At 39.6% G+C, this 14466-nt stretch overlaps 1 protein-coding gene across 1 annotated transcript in view; it reads right to left on the bottom strand.

The window, feature by feature from the left end:
- Nucleotides 1–945: 945 nt before the first annotated feature.
- sorcs3b (sortilin related VPS10 domain containing receptor 3b) overlaps nucleotides 946–14466 on the bottom strand; it is a 60495-nt gene continuing 46974 nt past the window's right edge. The window contains exons 22-27 of the mRNA XM_044046254.1: nucleotides 14312–14424; nucleotides 12962–13081; nucleotides 12370–12469; nucleotides 9885–9990; nucleotides 9596–9765; nucleotides 946–2526 (exon numbers count right to left, since the gene is read on the bottom strand). Coding sequence (XP_043902189.1) covers nucleotides 2462–2526; nucleotides 9596–9765; nucleotides 9885–9990; nucleotides 12370–12469; nucleotides 12962–13081; nucleotides 14312–14424 — 674 coding nt within the window. The 3' untranslated portion in view covers nucleotides 946–2461. The remainder of the gene's footprint in view (nucleotides 2527–9595; nucleotides 9766–9884; nucleotides 9991–12369; nucleotides 12470–12961; nucleotides 13082–14311; nucleotides 14425–14466) is intronic.

Raw genomic sequence — 14466 nt, 5'->3', positions numbered from 1 at the left:
AAAAGCACCAAGTGGCCTGGAGTGATTCTAATGGGCTGGTTCCTCGGCACTCCCGCTGTGCTACAAATTAATTATCTCCTCTCCGGGAAATCGACACACACGCATGCGTACGCCCACAATCGTGGAAGTATTTCCCAGACTGGGTAACACCTTGGATGAAAAATGTCCCACAACAATAACCCACAGCAATATTGTGTTAGCCACAGTGTGAAATTGATGAGCATGTTTCCTTTCATTGAGTGCTACATTACAGTGTCTGGCTGCTGCGAGTCACCCATTAGTGATTGTCACCGTTCAATTTGATTGTGCGCCTGCCGAACGTCTCGTCGCAGTTAGGAAGCGGCCTCGGTGTTAATTCAGACTGAGAGCGGGAGCAACTACGAGACTCTCGGGGCGCCGACGGCTGCTGGAGTGATGAAGATTGGTGTGCGATATGAAAGCTGCTCAAGTGGCAAAACGAAGCGCAAAACAAGAAGAAACAAGGGGCTCGTTGTTGCTGCTGCTGAGCTTCAGCCAATCCTGTCCACAGTCCTGAGTGTCACTCTGCCGCGTTCATTTGAAAGACCTTTGTGAACGTGAGAATGCCACAAATTCTTCTTTGCAAACTTGTGTGTGTGTGTGTGTGTCTCATTACTCCATGACAGCCCCTGTAATTGTTCCCATTAAATAGAAACCATCTGTAAATGGTAAAAGGGGTAAAATGAAGCTCAGTCTCTCGGTGTCAGATGGGAATCTGCACGTGGGTGTTATCGCACTTCTGTCCATTAAAAAGCCAGCCTCAGATCCTTCACGGTGATCATTAGAAATGGTGAGTCGAGACAATGCACCTGAGCCTCAGATAACAGAGACACTATAGGTTGTAAAAAACACGCTTCATCAGCCCGTTTGTTTTCAGGTTTATCTCATTCACTGACGGGGGGGGGGGACAAAAAAAAGGGCTTGGCATCAAAGAGTGTACGTTGTATTAAAACCATACATATTCAGAATACATACAGTATACCATATAAAAATACATTTATTTTTGAACAATTTTTAAAATGGCAATTTGTTCACAGTAAGAAATGTGATTCGAAACAAGACGTTGTTGTTGTTTTTTTTTCTCTTATCATCGACAAAAAGGAACAATATCATAGATCATGCACAAGTTTTTGGCCATTGCACAACTGGACTATTAATGTATCAAGTTAAATGTGACAAGTAAACCTTAAAATGACCTTTATATATACAGTGTATATACACATATACAGTGTGTACATGTGTATGTATATATATATATATATATATAGAAGTCATTAGTCTTAAGCGTGTTATCACAGATGATTAGAGCATGCTACTGTATAAAATAAAAATAAAAGTATAGGATAAAGGAAATACAGCTTGTTGTGAACAGAAGGTCATGATGCCCGTGACTCGACTTTACAGTGAAAGAATGAAGCTACTGTATAGATTTACATTCCATCTCATTTTATGTACAACTTGTCAGTATTTCCACCTGTAAGGCCAGACTTTCATGTCCATATACTGTGTGTATGTATATGTATAGATATATATGTATGTATATATATCAAGGAGACAGTCATTGAAAGCACCGTGTTGTCTTACAAAGCGAAGAGAGACAAAAAAAAAACAAATAATGTCTATTCAATTATTTCCCAGAAGCTTTCACATTTTGTCAGAGTTGACATTTTTACATATATTCATTATATATATATATACGCAACTCAAAGACCTCTAGTTATGGGGGCAGTAAACGGTGTAAACGCGCAGTTTATCCAGAGCGAAATGAAAAGTGTCATAACCGGATGAAAGTTAAACCTAAAACGGTCTATTAATTATATGTCTCTCATATGACGGTAGGGCACCCAGATAATGAAACAATGCGCCTCAAAGGGCCTCAGTAATCCTTAAAATACTATATAAATGTCACTTAATGCTTATTTAAAGTGAATACATTAAACGTAGGCAGTGAAACACATACATTCTTTCACTAATGACCATTTCTCATTTACATTATATCAATATTTTCTCAGGATTCTGAGATATTTTGACACAGTCTGTCTATTATTACCCTGATAAAGAATCACACTTTCTGCCACAGTGAGTGAAAAAAGGTGCCAGTATCAGCTGAACAGTCATAACATACCAATATTAGTACCGTCACGTCCATTACAGTGGTAGAGAACAAGACATTCCAGGTGCTAATTGGACACTTTTGTCGTTTTCTCAGCAGATTTCTCAGGTATTCACCGCCCTCAAACTGGAGGCCTTTGAATCTGGTTCGGTGTATGATCTTCATCACATTTTGAACTATACTCACTAACTCTACCCATAATATGTAAAAAACAAACAAACTTTGAACGATAGCAGCTATGATTGTGAAATCAATAAATGCTGACAAAGCAAAACAGTTTCTGCACAATCGCGACACAACAACCTGTACTTACTCAGTCACAGAGCGTCTTTAGACATTAGTACAATTTGGAAACTCCCTGGTTACAATTCTCTCCATGCCGCGTCCCATTCCTCCTGAAAAACACGCAAAAAAAAAAGAGACGAAAACACAGGGACATGTCAACTCCTCCGACTTCACACGCACATCACACATCACAAGTTCCTAGTATCTGTGATAGTTTGGCTTTATCTCGCTGACACTGATTTTGGGGGGTGAAGTAATAACAGCTTTTTCAACATCAATCACACGACTCCCAAGTTCTATCTGGATTTCTCTAATCTTTTTTTCTCCTTGAAGATCAAACGGTTTGAACACGCTTTTACACTTAATTATAAATTCATCGCCGAGGTCGTTTGGTTGAAAAGACCCCTGTTGTTTCGACAAAAGGGAAACGTGGCCACGTCTGTGCGGGTGATGCAGGGATGATAAGACGGGGACTGCTGTGACAGGAGGAGACGCTCGGATTGTGCACACGCTGGTGTTTTCGGTGTTTTTTTTTCTTCTTCAAAGGTGACATTATTATCATCATTATCAACTCTGTCAGTAGTTTAATAACATGTGTCTAACGTCTTCTTCTACATTTTCAGTGCAGCGTTACAGCGCCACTTACAGGACTGGCATATGTACATCGTTTTGGGTATGCATGTACGCATGTGACTGCTCAGTTACACTCCTAAAATGTGTATATATATATACAAATGTGTATTATATTTTCAAAGAGCAACTACTAAAACAAAATGTAAAAACAAAACGTGTGTTTTCTTCAGATCTCAGCTCTCCCCAGTCACTACAGGTGTTCCCCAGGGCTCTGTCTTAGGTCCTCTCCCCTTTCATCATCTACCTCTCCTACCTTTTGGTCACATTTTCAGAAACATTTAGTCAATAGAAATAAAAACTGAAGTTCTCCTTGTTGCCTCCAAATCAACTCTGACAATTTCTCTATTACAATCGACAGCTCCATAGTTTCTCCCTCCCCCCAAGTAAAGAGCCTGGGAGTCATCCTCGACAGCTCACTATCCTTTGAAGCTCACGTCAATAATCTCACTCGGTCAGCATACTTTCACCTGCACACCAACCGTCTCCTTGTTAATGCCCTGGTCACATCTTGTTAAGACCACTGTAACTCTCTCCTCGCTTGTCTACCACTCAATCTTCTCCATAAACTCCAACTGGTCCAGAATTGAGCTGCCTGGATCATCTCCAGAACCCCGTCCTTAGATCATAACACCCCTGTCCTTCAACATCTCCACTGGCTTTCTCTGAAATATGGCATTCTCCTTCTCAGATTCATGGCTTTCCACAACCTTGCACCTCCGTAACTTTCTGACCTCCTTCACATCTACACACCCTCTCCGATCTTCCTCCTCCTTGCTCCTCACCACACCTCCTGCCCGTCTCTCAACCACGACATCCAGAGCCTTCAGCCTTACAGCCCTTCTCTGGAACTCATCAACCAAACGAACTCTCTGCACTTTCTGTGTCACACAACAATAACAACAACAACAACACATCGTGTGGATTTGTCTTCGTCTCGCTGAATCCCATTTCCCTTTAATGCGACAATGCCATGCACTGACATGCACATTTTCAACAGAGCAAAACTATAGCGCAGCCAAAATGTGATGTTCACCATTACGACTAATGGTCTGGCAGTAGATTCATCAAGGTAAATATCCGTCAGGTGAGATTTGCCAAATAAAATATGATTAATGAGGTTTTAACTTCTTTAATGCGAGGCATACTTAAAGTGTGCTACCAATCAATCAATACCACAGCACAGAAACACAGAGTGTAAAAAGAACAAGAAACCCAACGTGTGGTTATTACACTCATTTCACTCACGCTGTTTCAGGAAGCCGGCGAATCAGCGTCTTTGTTAATGCACTACTTCAACATGCAGTAAACTGTAAATAACTTATTCTTATTCTCTAAATATTCAGGAAAACTAGCACAGGACATTTTCTGGCCCTTTTATGGTTAAAATAAGCAAAAAAAAAAAAAGACCAGATGGACATTTTGAGGCTTTTGAGGTGTTAAGGGTTAAAATACTATATTCAGTTTAGGATTAGGATCTTCTTTCATTTCAGTGTAAAATAATTGCTTTTTACTGTATAATCACGTTGTACATTCATTTCATATGTTAACAGCCACCGCATATATCGAATCTGCATGTTTTTGTTCGGCTTGTTGAAGGCAGATGAAAGACAGACGATAAAAAAACAAGCTTCTCTACATGACGAGCAGTTCTGAGGCAACGTGTTTCATTTACATTTTAAAAAAAAACATTCATTTATTTTGAGCGTGTTTCGGGATGTTTTAACAATTTTCCTTTTCAATTTTCTTTTTTTCTATATATCTTTGGTTGGCATTAAATCCCGGAGGAAGGAAATGTTTGGATCTTTGGCTGCTACATGTTCATTATGTTCAGCAGCTCAATCAACAACAGAGCTTATTCTGAACCAACCAACCAAACAAACAATCAAACAAACTGAAAATGCCTGAAACTCACTATGAAACCCTATAAATAAATTAGCTACAGATTCATGATTGCAGTCACATTGTCATTCCAAACACTATCATGTTTTATACATCTATTACAGCGACTTTACGGTTTGTTTTTATCACAAATGAAAACGAGAGCGTAACATAATGAAATATGAGGAATTTGTTAAGGAATTAAACTACTGGTTAATTAGTGATGTGATTATTTTACTGTGTGTGTGTGTACACATGTATTTATATCTTTGTTAGTCCAATAAACGTACACACCTGTCTTTGTTGGGACATTCTGTCTGGGCCCCACGACTTTTTTTCACAGGGCTTTTTGACATGGTTTTAGGGTTAGGGTAAAGATAAGACACTTCCACCAATAGGTCCCAGCTCGCCTCGCCTCGGCACGGCAAGGTGACTAGTGACTTGTAAAGCAGTTGTTTTCGGTGTAACTGAATCATTAGAATCAGTTAATCAAAAACTGTATGTTCAGAACTTCCTCCATGACTGGTGCACAGACTCAGACAGCAGTGTCGTCACTAAATACACCAGATTCCTCTGTTAAACTGAGATTTTGGACATTTCCCTGGTGATTGTTGGAGATTAACCCACCTTTTTTTAGGATTGTTCGGCTTGATTCTTGTGTCGGACATCTCTTCCTGTGACTATTAGTTGTGATGTTAAGGTAAGGTTAAGGGGCTATAAGGAGTGCATTATCTTCACTAAGATATAAAAACAACTTGTGTGAGGCCATGGTTATTATATCTTAAGTAAGTAGCACTTCAGTAATCTGTAAACATGATATGACGTTGGTGTGTTGGTGGGAAAATAAAGCCATAAAACTAAAATTGCATTCTTATCAACTTCACATTCAATGAAAATCAAACTTGTGTAGACTGTGCTATTCCTGAAAATACATCACAATGAGTGAAGTGTGAGATTCTGGGGTCACAAACATCGCTGGAGGCAACATTTTTACACTAGAAGTAAACTTTAATAAAGATTGAATAAATTTCACATGCATGATGTTGACTCTTTAGCTCATTCATCAGTGTTCTTTATTTAGAGGTTTGATAAATTCAAATAAAGTTTTTGGTGAGAACCGTGTTTGCAGAAATGTTTTTCATTGAAATTCTTTTTCTAAAGACTTGGTTTTTAAGTTGTTGACCTGCGCTGATGACCTCCTGCCTGGTGCAATTCATCACACAGAAAAATAAAAACCCTGACTCTCTTACAGCTTCATTTCTTAGCTAAACTGAATTGAAATGAGACATGAGCATGTGTGAGCTCTCGTGTAAGTCACTGGAAAACAACAGAAGTCAAATTCAGATCCTGCCATGACCACTGCATTTATCCATGGAGCATTTATTCTGTGTGGACTTTTTGTTTTGATTCTCCTCTTTTGTAGTTTCTCCTTGTGTGTATCTTCCTGTCTTCCCCCCTGATTGTCTGCCCCGCCCTAACGTGTCTCACCTGTGTCTCATTAGTTTCACCTGTGTCTGATTATTCCTGCATCCACAGTGTCTTTGCTGGTTCATTTCTTTTTTTTCTTCAGGTCACATTTTTTCTGCTGTGTTTTGTTTAATACATTCCAGGTACTTTTATTCTTTTGTTAGTGTTTTACTTTTCATTAGTTTGTTCTATTAAATACTCTTTTTGTTTGTTTAGGTCCTCCATTTTCTACTTCTGGGACAGAACATTTCATATGATTTAATCACTTCAATCCTGCATTAAATATATGAGAAATGTATACTATTGAGACATTAACTCACCATGATCATCAGAGTGTCATCAGAGAATTAAAAAAAACATGTTAAATTCAATGAAGACGGTGCAGAAAATACCTTTTTATTTGTGTTTTGGTCTGTTACTCCATAAAAAACACAGCTCATAGCACGTCGGCACATTGGATCATACTGAGCGTCAGTAATGCCGAACGATAACAAAACCTTCAAAGCCCCGGTATAAATGTTGTGACCAAAAAGACAAGGAAAAACAAGGGTCTGCAGTGGAGATGCATTAAAATATAGAAAGAGGAGAGGAAGCTGACAACGAAGCGGAACAGATACGCTGCTGTGGATACTTTTCTTCGGAACAGAAAAGTCGCATGGGGACCTTAAGCTTCGGCTTCTTTCTTTTTCACTTTGTTGGTGGATGTTTATCGTATCTAATGTTATTACAGTTTGTTATTGACACCTTGTCGTCTCCTCTCATGCTGCGGTGATTCTCTGCTGCCGCTCTAAAGCAGACACACTTTCACTTTTAGTCTTTACCTGTCGCTAAAATGGGACAATTAACCTTTATGAAAACAAAACAGTGTACAGAGTGTCATTTAGATTATCTGTCAAATCTGGCAAAGTATAAACTCATAATTATATTATATTATATCACCAGTACAAGCTTTTGTCTTGGCTAATCAGTGTGAGGCTCCGCCCCCTTTTATAAACACTGGCGCGGTTGCTTTGTCGTTGTTCTCTCTCCACCATTTATAAAGTGTGGTGTTAGCGTTTTAAACGGTGGTTTGGGCACAGGGTAAAGATGCCAACAGGGCGCTTCCCTAGGCAGGTGTTCATGGCACGTCCAACTGGGAGGAGACCGAGGGGCAGACCAAGCACTAGGTGGAGATATTATATCTCCTCGCTGGCCTGGGGATCCCACAGCCAGAGTTGGACGATGTGGCCCCAGGGAAAGGGAAGTCTGGGGCCCCCTGCTACAGTTGCTACCCCCCAAAGACCTGATCTCAGATAAGTGGTTGGCAATGGATGGATGGATGGCATTGGGCGGAGTTAGCTTCCAAAGATGGGGATAGTTACCCTTTAATTACCACCTTTAAATGATGAATTCTTAATTTTTACATGTTTGAGTCAAATCCATGGCTTTGGAGCTGCACTGTGATAACTATCAATGACCAGCAGGTTCTTTTTCTTCTAAGAGCTTGTAAAGCCACTTGCACTAAAATGAGAACACATAAAAATCACTGAACCCAAACGTTAATTAAATTAAACCTGGTCAATGTTTTTCCTTCAGGTAGGGGGCATGTCTCCCAGTGGCCGGCGCAAGACCTGCCTCACGGGCAGTAGGAAATGTTTCAACAATACCGTTAAATCTGCATATCAGAGTTTAACATTTAGAACACGGTGTAAAATCAGAGCGAATTGAAAAGGATTTTTTTTTTTTTAGGATAAATGAAATCTTTAAACAGTCGGTTGTAAATTTGATTAGCGGAACACGCGCCAAATCAAAAGGTCGCTTTCTGTGCTGCCCTTTTGTAAATAAACACTTCTGAAAGCAACCGAAAAGGATCTCATTTGTTTCAGCTCAGCAAAGGACTGAGGAGAAGGAAAAACAGCTGAGAAATGAGGAATAGCCAGAAGTGCTGAGCGACCAGAAAAATACCGTCTGTAGCCCACACGTATGTGTCAAGAGCACTGCAATGCTACTGTCGTCAAAGATTCCACACCAACCGCAGGGGCCGAACAGCTCTCATTTAAAAGATATCGCTGTGGGTGTCAGGCACAGCCGTCAGAAAAGTTAATTTGTCACTGTGATATCTGGTAACTGTGCAGATGCTGCAGTTGTACGTGCGGTGCACAATTTGCCAAAGTGACATCCTGCATTGATAAAGACGTCAGTCCTGCTACATATTTTCATGTGCGGGAGCATCGCTCAACGACAAACCTGACGCCTGAAATGCAGACGACTTTCTGTGTCTTCACCACAGTCAGTTAAACTGTCTTCAAACCAGATGCTCAGTGATGTGTTTAAGGGGCAATACACTGCTAATGTGAAATATCATTCTTCATAAGAGAAAGCGCTTAATTTAGTCTTTGCATAAAACATCCAAACATACATTTATTTATAAACTGTAAGCACATTGAGTATTTAAATCTTATACTAATTTATATTCACATTTCAGAGGGAAATACTTTATGAGAAATTCCGTAAAAGTAGTACTATGTCGTGCAGCTACTTTGCATATGGAAATTGTAACAGTGTATACTAGCATATAAAAACAATGCAAATCCTAATACAGTGAATTACACAGCTAAAAATGTAATAGATACCCAGTCTTGGCACTCTCCCTCCTCCTAATCTCACTCAGCTCACATCCCACTTCTTGGCATTTTTCAAAAATGAATCTGGATCATCATCAAAATCTCTTAATTTCTTCCTTGATGAAATTTCCCTACAGACCCAAAAATGTCACCCAAAGCTGTCTTTTACTTTTTAAGTTATGCTGCAAAGAAACGTAACTTTGGTGGAAGTAACAATATAGTAAATAGTGGTGTTACCACTTAGAAACCAGTGTACTGGTACTGCTGTTGACACTGATTGAAGTAATGTTATAGTACTGTATGTAGATCAAGGGTCGGCAGGTACATTTTCTGTGCATCATTTCAATTTTGAGAATTACTGCTTCTCCTCTGTGCCTGACTATAATAATATAATAAATGTAATTATCCATTCTAGCAACAGTTCATATTTTGCAGAATAAAATTCTGCACAAATGTGTTGTTTTTTGTAAAGATATGCAAACGATTGAAAACATATTTAATCTAGCGGGCGAGATATTAATGCTAGTGGGCAAGTTTTGCTCCATGGGCCACCAGTTGCTGACCACTGATAATAGTTGTAGTAGAAATGATTGTGTACCTGATGTCACTCTGCTCCTCGCCTCCAGATCCTTCACCATGAGCTCTTTCGGAGAAGGAAACTCGTTGAGCTTCACCTTCGACATGTTGTCGTTCTGACCGACCGTGCTGATCACTTCCGGTTCTTTCTCGTGACTGTCTTCAGTCTGAACGTGGATCCAAGGGATTTTCCTGAACACAACAAGACACCGGAGCAACAACAGCTTTTCACCAACAACAACAACAACAACTTTCATTTGTTGATTCGTTATGACAAATTACAGCTGAAATCTTGATCTGAGTGCACAGACCTTTTGAACTTGTAGATGAAGAACGCAGCCAAACCAACAAATACCACAGTGAGCAGCATCAGCATGGCCGACCCACTGTGGATGGAGTTTGAATCCACAAGTGGTGCTGGAAGACAAACATGTCAAAGACATTTCATCACAGTTCCTCCTGAAGCCAACCAGGAAATAAGAATATATTGAATAGCCACTAGGGGTGATTATGCTGGAGAAGTCCATGTGAATGGAGTTCACCTCCCACTTGATTTACTTTGATTTCCTTGTTACATTAGCATTATTAATGGTGTCAAACACTAGTTTTGGATGATGTTTAAAGTTAGTTTTTATTAATCCCCTTAGGGAAAGTATTCCTCTGCATTTTGACCCATCCTAGAATTAGGAGCAGTGGGCTGCCACACTGAGTGGCGCCCGGGGAGCATTGGGAGGAAGGGTACCTTGCTCAGGGGTACCCCAGCCCTTTTTTGGCCGGGTGGGGATTTGAACCGGCGACCTTCTGGTTACAAGTCAAGTTCCCTTTCCACTTGGCCACAGGCTGCCCCTTTAGTGCAGAGTATTGATATTATACATGTTATGATAATAATCGTGAGATCTACTGGTCAAGTATATAGTTAAAGTATGGCACATATGAGTGTACACCAGTGTGATTGACCAATACGGTGTCTCAAAATGGCACCAACCAAATCTAATGGTGGCCTAAGATCACACACTTCCAGAAAGGAATACAAGTATTGGTTCACTTTCTTTGACTAATACAATACAAGATATAATAAGACGTGATATGATACCATAAGTTAAGGCAAGAGAAAACTTAAGAAAAGATGCAAGATATAGTGTAATACAAGGTTATGATAAGATAACAATGGACTCCAACAGTCTGAACTGGCCACTTTTGTGGACTGATGCAGGCGGAACTGCCTTGAACTGAACACCACAAGGACCAAATAACTGTTAACCCTTTACCAGGCAAAGAACTACATTTTGGTAACTTCCATAGACACTCAAAACTGCGTTACAGTGTGTTACCACAAAATCTTAGAAACAGAGATCCAGCTACTTCACATGAAGCATCTTTGTGAAATTTGAGGTCTGTGGCACTCGAAACATAAGTGTAGTTCAGCTGTAGAAAAAAGTGTGGTCATACGGATCAGTCATGTTCTTCTGCATCTGCGGTAATATCTCAGAAACTAAAGATGGTCAGTTGATAAAAATCAATCAGGTGTGTTGGAGCAGGTAAACATCTAAAACATGCAGGACAGCAGTCCCCGAGGATCAGGATTAGTAAACACTGTTCTAAAATTTTTTAAAATAAAGTTCCTTTCACTTTATTTGTGTTTTTCTTGAACATACTCATGTACCGTACCTTCATGAACCTTGATTTTTACAAAAGGAAACAAAGTCTATATCCTCCAATAACTCCAATGAGTGCTCTGTAAAGGTTTCCACAAGCTCCCCTCCAGCATCCCCAATCTGACACTCTGGAAACATACATGTACAGATACCTTGGGACAATAATCAACTTTCAACCATCTACTGTACTTTCAGCAGCGTCCGCCAACCAAATCATGATTCTGGAGGCTTAAAAATGGGAGTTCAGCATCTTATGAGTGATGTCAAACCCACTTTCCACTTGGTTAAGTCTCTGATTTTTTCCTAAGCCATGTCTTATTCCTAACAGACGACTCTTATTACCCCATGTCATGTAACACCTGCGGGCACAGTGTGAGGAGCTGCTCTCTGCATGTTCTCCCCTCTGGGTATTAAAAGGAACCTTTAGGAGGTGTGCTGTCTCTCCCTGGAGTCCATCATGTAGGTAGCTTATGCATAGTCATGGCTTTTTTTAAACGCTGAGACGCCATATTTCCTCCTCCCCGCCCATCTTTCTCTCCAACAAAGAGAATCCTATGAAGTCTATGACCTTTCTGGATCATTTTAAAGGCAACCCAGACCTTTGTATGCAGACACAAATGAAGACAGATCCATCGGTGGATGAAAAGGGTAAAGCCATGAGGGACTGATCGACACATCTCTTGCGATACACAAATGACACAGTGACCTTGCCGATTTCCTCAGTGCATACCAAACACCTGATTTGTCAATCATGCCATTGATTTGGCTGATTTGGGAGTGAGCTGCCATCTTACCGCCTCAGGTGCAAAAGTGATTTAAATCCCAACATATACAGTATCATATGGATCGCACTCTGGGAAAACTGACTGTCTCTTGCTTTCTTTCTTTTATTTATTTATTTATTTACAGCATTAAGGGTACAAATCAATATCAGATAATCCCAAGAAAGATACGTGGCTTATGTTTTGCAGATCATTGAGCAGAACAAATTCACTGGGTCTGAGTGTGTGAGTGTAGCTATACGGTTCTAAACTGGAATAAATTAAACCCAAGGACACATTGGCTACTTTATTTGTATGTCTGCACAGAAAAATGTAACAATTACCCTGACCTTAGTGTGTGGAAACGATGCGAAACTTACCCAAAGTTTGCTGAGTCATGTATACAATGATGTGAACATCAGCTTTCAGCTCAAACTGGATCAGGCCTTGGTTCAGGGCAGTGACGAAAATGTCCGATATCTGTAGTTTCAACGAAGAAAATTGTCATACAATACATCCATATGTTAACGTTAAGAATTAAACCCCAGTGTCTCCACACCGACGATGGAGCTTGATTAGAAAATAGCTTCAATAACATTCAATTTGCATTCATATTGTGTTACAAATGAGACACAATGTGTTGTTAAGTTATTACCATGTCTTTGGTGAGTTTTTATTCAACCAATCTCCGCAAAAGAAGTGAATAAAAGGGCATAAAACTTTATGAACCTTCTGGTTTTTTCGGCTCCTTAAAATAGCGGCTGGTGTAAAACGCCACATTAAAAGCCAAAACCAATTAATCTCACTGTTTACTTGTGGATTTATTTTGGCGAGGGCCTCCACGTTTACTGTTTAATACCTGGTCATATCTCATTATTGAATGTGTCATACCAGACGCAGTGAGGCGGCTTTTTTAATTACAGTTTGCGTGATGACTGATTTCGATGTTTTCGGGATTTCATGGGTTCTCACCATGTCCAGAGACTCCGCCGTGCTTGTTGTGTGTTCGACAGGAAGGATGAAGAGCTCTGCTGTGGTTGGGAGACCCGGGTACAGTGACACCAGCAGCTGATCTTCAGGAACCCCCGACACCTGCAGCAACATCACATTCTTACACAGTCACTCATTTATTTCAGGCTACTATCTTTTGCTAATTAGTTGTTTTAGGATTTCTTAAGCGCATTTATTGTATTTTGTTTTTAAATATATATGTATGTATCCATAACTATCCTGGACCTCTGGTGTTTTCCTCATTTGCAGTTAGAGTTGGTAAGGTTTCTCAGCTCACGTAATTGTGAAGCAGTTTATGTAACATGATGTGTACATAAACTTTATTTCTAGAGTATACATTAAAACAACCATGTTTGACCATAGTGCTTTGCAAAGTAAAAGGCACAACAGAGTATAAAACATAAAAACTATAAAAGCATAAAAGTAAAACAGTAAAATAATAATAAAAAGGTCAGTATCTAAATAGAATTTTACTAATCTTCTTGTAATTCTTGTAATTATTTTTAGGATTTAATAGTACATTTATTTATTTGTTTGCCTATTTATTTAACTTATTTTTTTTAATTATATATTTATTTATCATCTCTGGTGTTTCCCCATTTGAACTTAGCATTGGTAAGTTAGTGTTTCCTCAGGTAGTTTTTATGTAAAGAAATGTTTTACCTGCTTTATAAATAAAGATGGATTGATTTTTTTTGATTGATTGATTGCACTATAGTTCATGTTTCTGCTGTTACCTCACAGCGATGAAGTATTTAAGTAAGTCCAAATTGCACACTGTCTTACGGTTAACACTTTTTCAAAAGAGAGCATATATTCTGCAATTCTGCATGATTTCAAAGTGGCAACTCACAACCTCAGTGGCTAAAACAACCACTGGGGGCAGATTATGGGCTGTCCATACTTCTAAATACTTTTTGAAAAGGCTGTCAAGAATTTCCATAGTTCATTTGAACATAGAGATGTTGATCATTTGTTTTGTTCAAAAAATACTTTCAAATTTGCACTAGAAATAAGATTGAATAACCATTATACTACCTCTATATAAACTATTACTATTCTATTACCATGTTGTTACTATACTGTATTATAAAGTGTTGCCAATCAGAATGAAAATAGAGCTTGGACCATGTCTAGTCACTGTCATCCTAGGTTAACTATAAATTGGAGAAACATCTCACATGCACCATCAAACATCATGACAGCACTTTCAATACTGCAAACACGAATGAAAAAGTAATGACCCCGACGGCCGCTGGTGGCTGCTGTTGGCTGCAGCAAAGATCTCAGAGCAACAGGGACTTGATGTACCTGTGACAGAGCTGTCCGCACCACGCGGCCTATGTCCTCCCTCCACTCAGAGATGTCAGGATTGTGCTCGTCAAGCGCCGGCGAGAACGACAACAGCAGCGACCTAAAGATCTCTGCAAAAAGAAAACAGTGCAGCGATGTCTGTTAGAATATGA

Source organism: Solea senegalensis, linkage group LG15, assembly GCF_019176455.1.
Source record: "Solea senegalensis isolate Sse05_10M linkage group LG15, IFAPA_SoseM_1, whole genome shotgun sequence".
Taxonomy (NCBI): Eukaryota; Metazoa; Chordata; class Actinopteri; order Pleuronectiformes; family Soleidae; genus Solea; species Solea senegalensis.
Note: the sequence above shows the minus strand (reverse complement) of the source record. Positions and strands in the feature narration are given on the sequence as shown.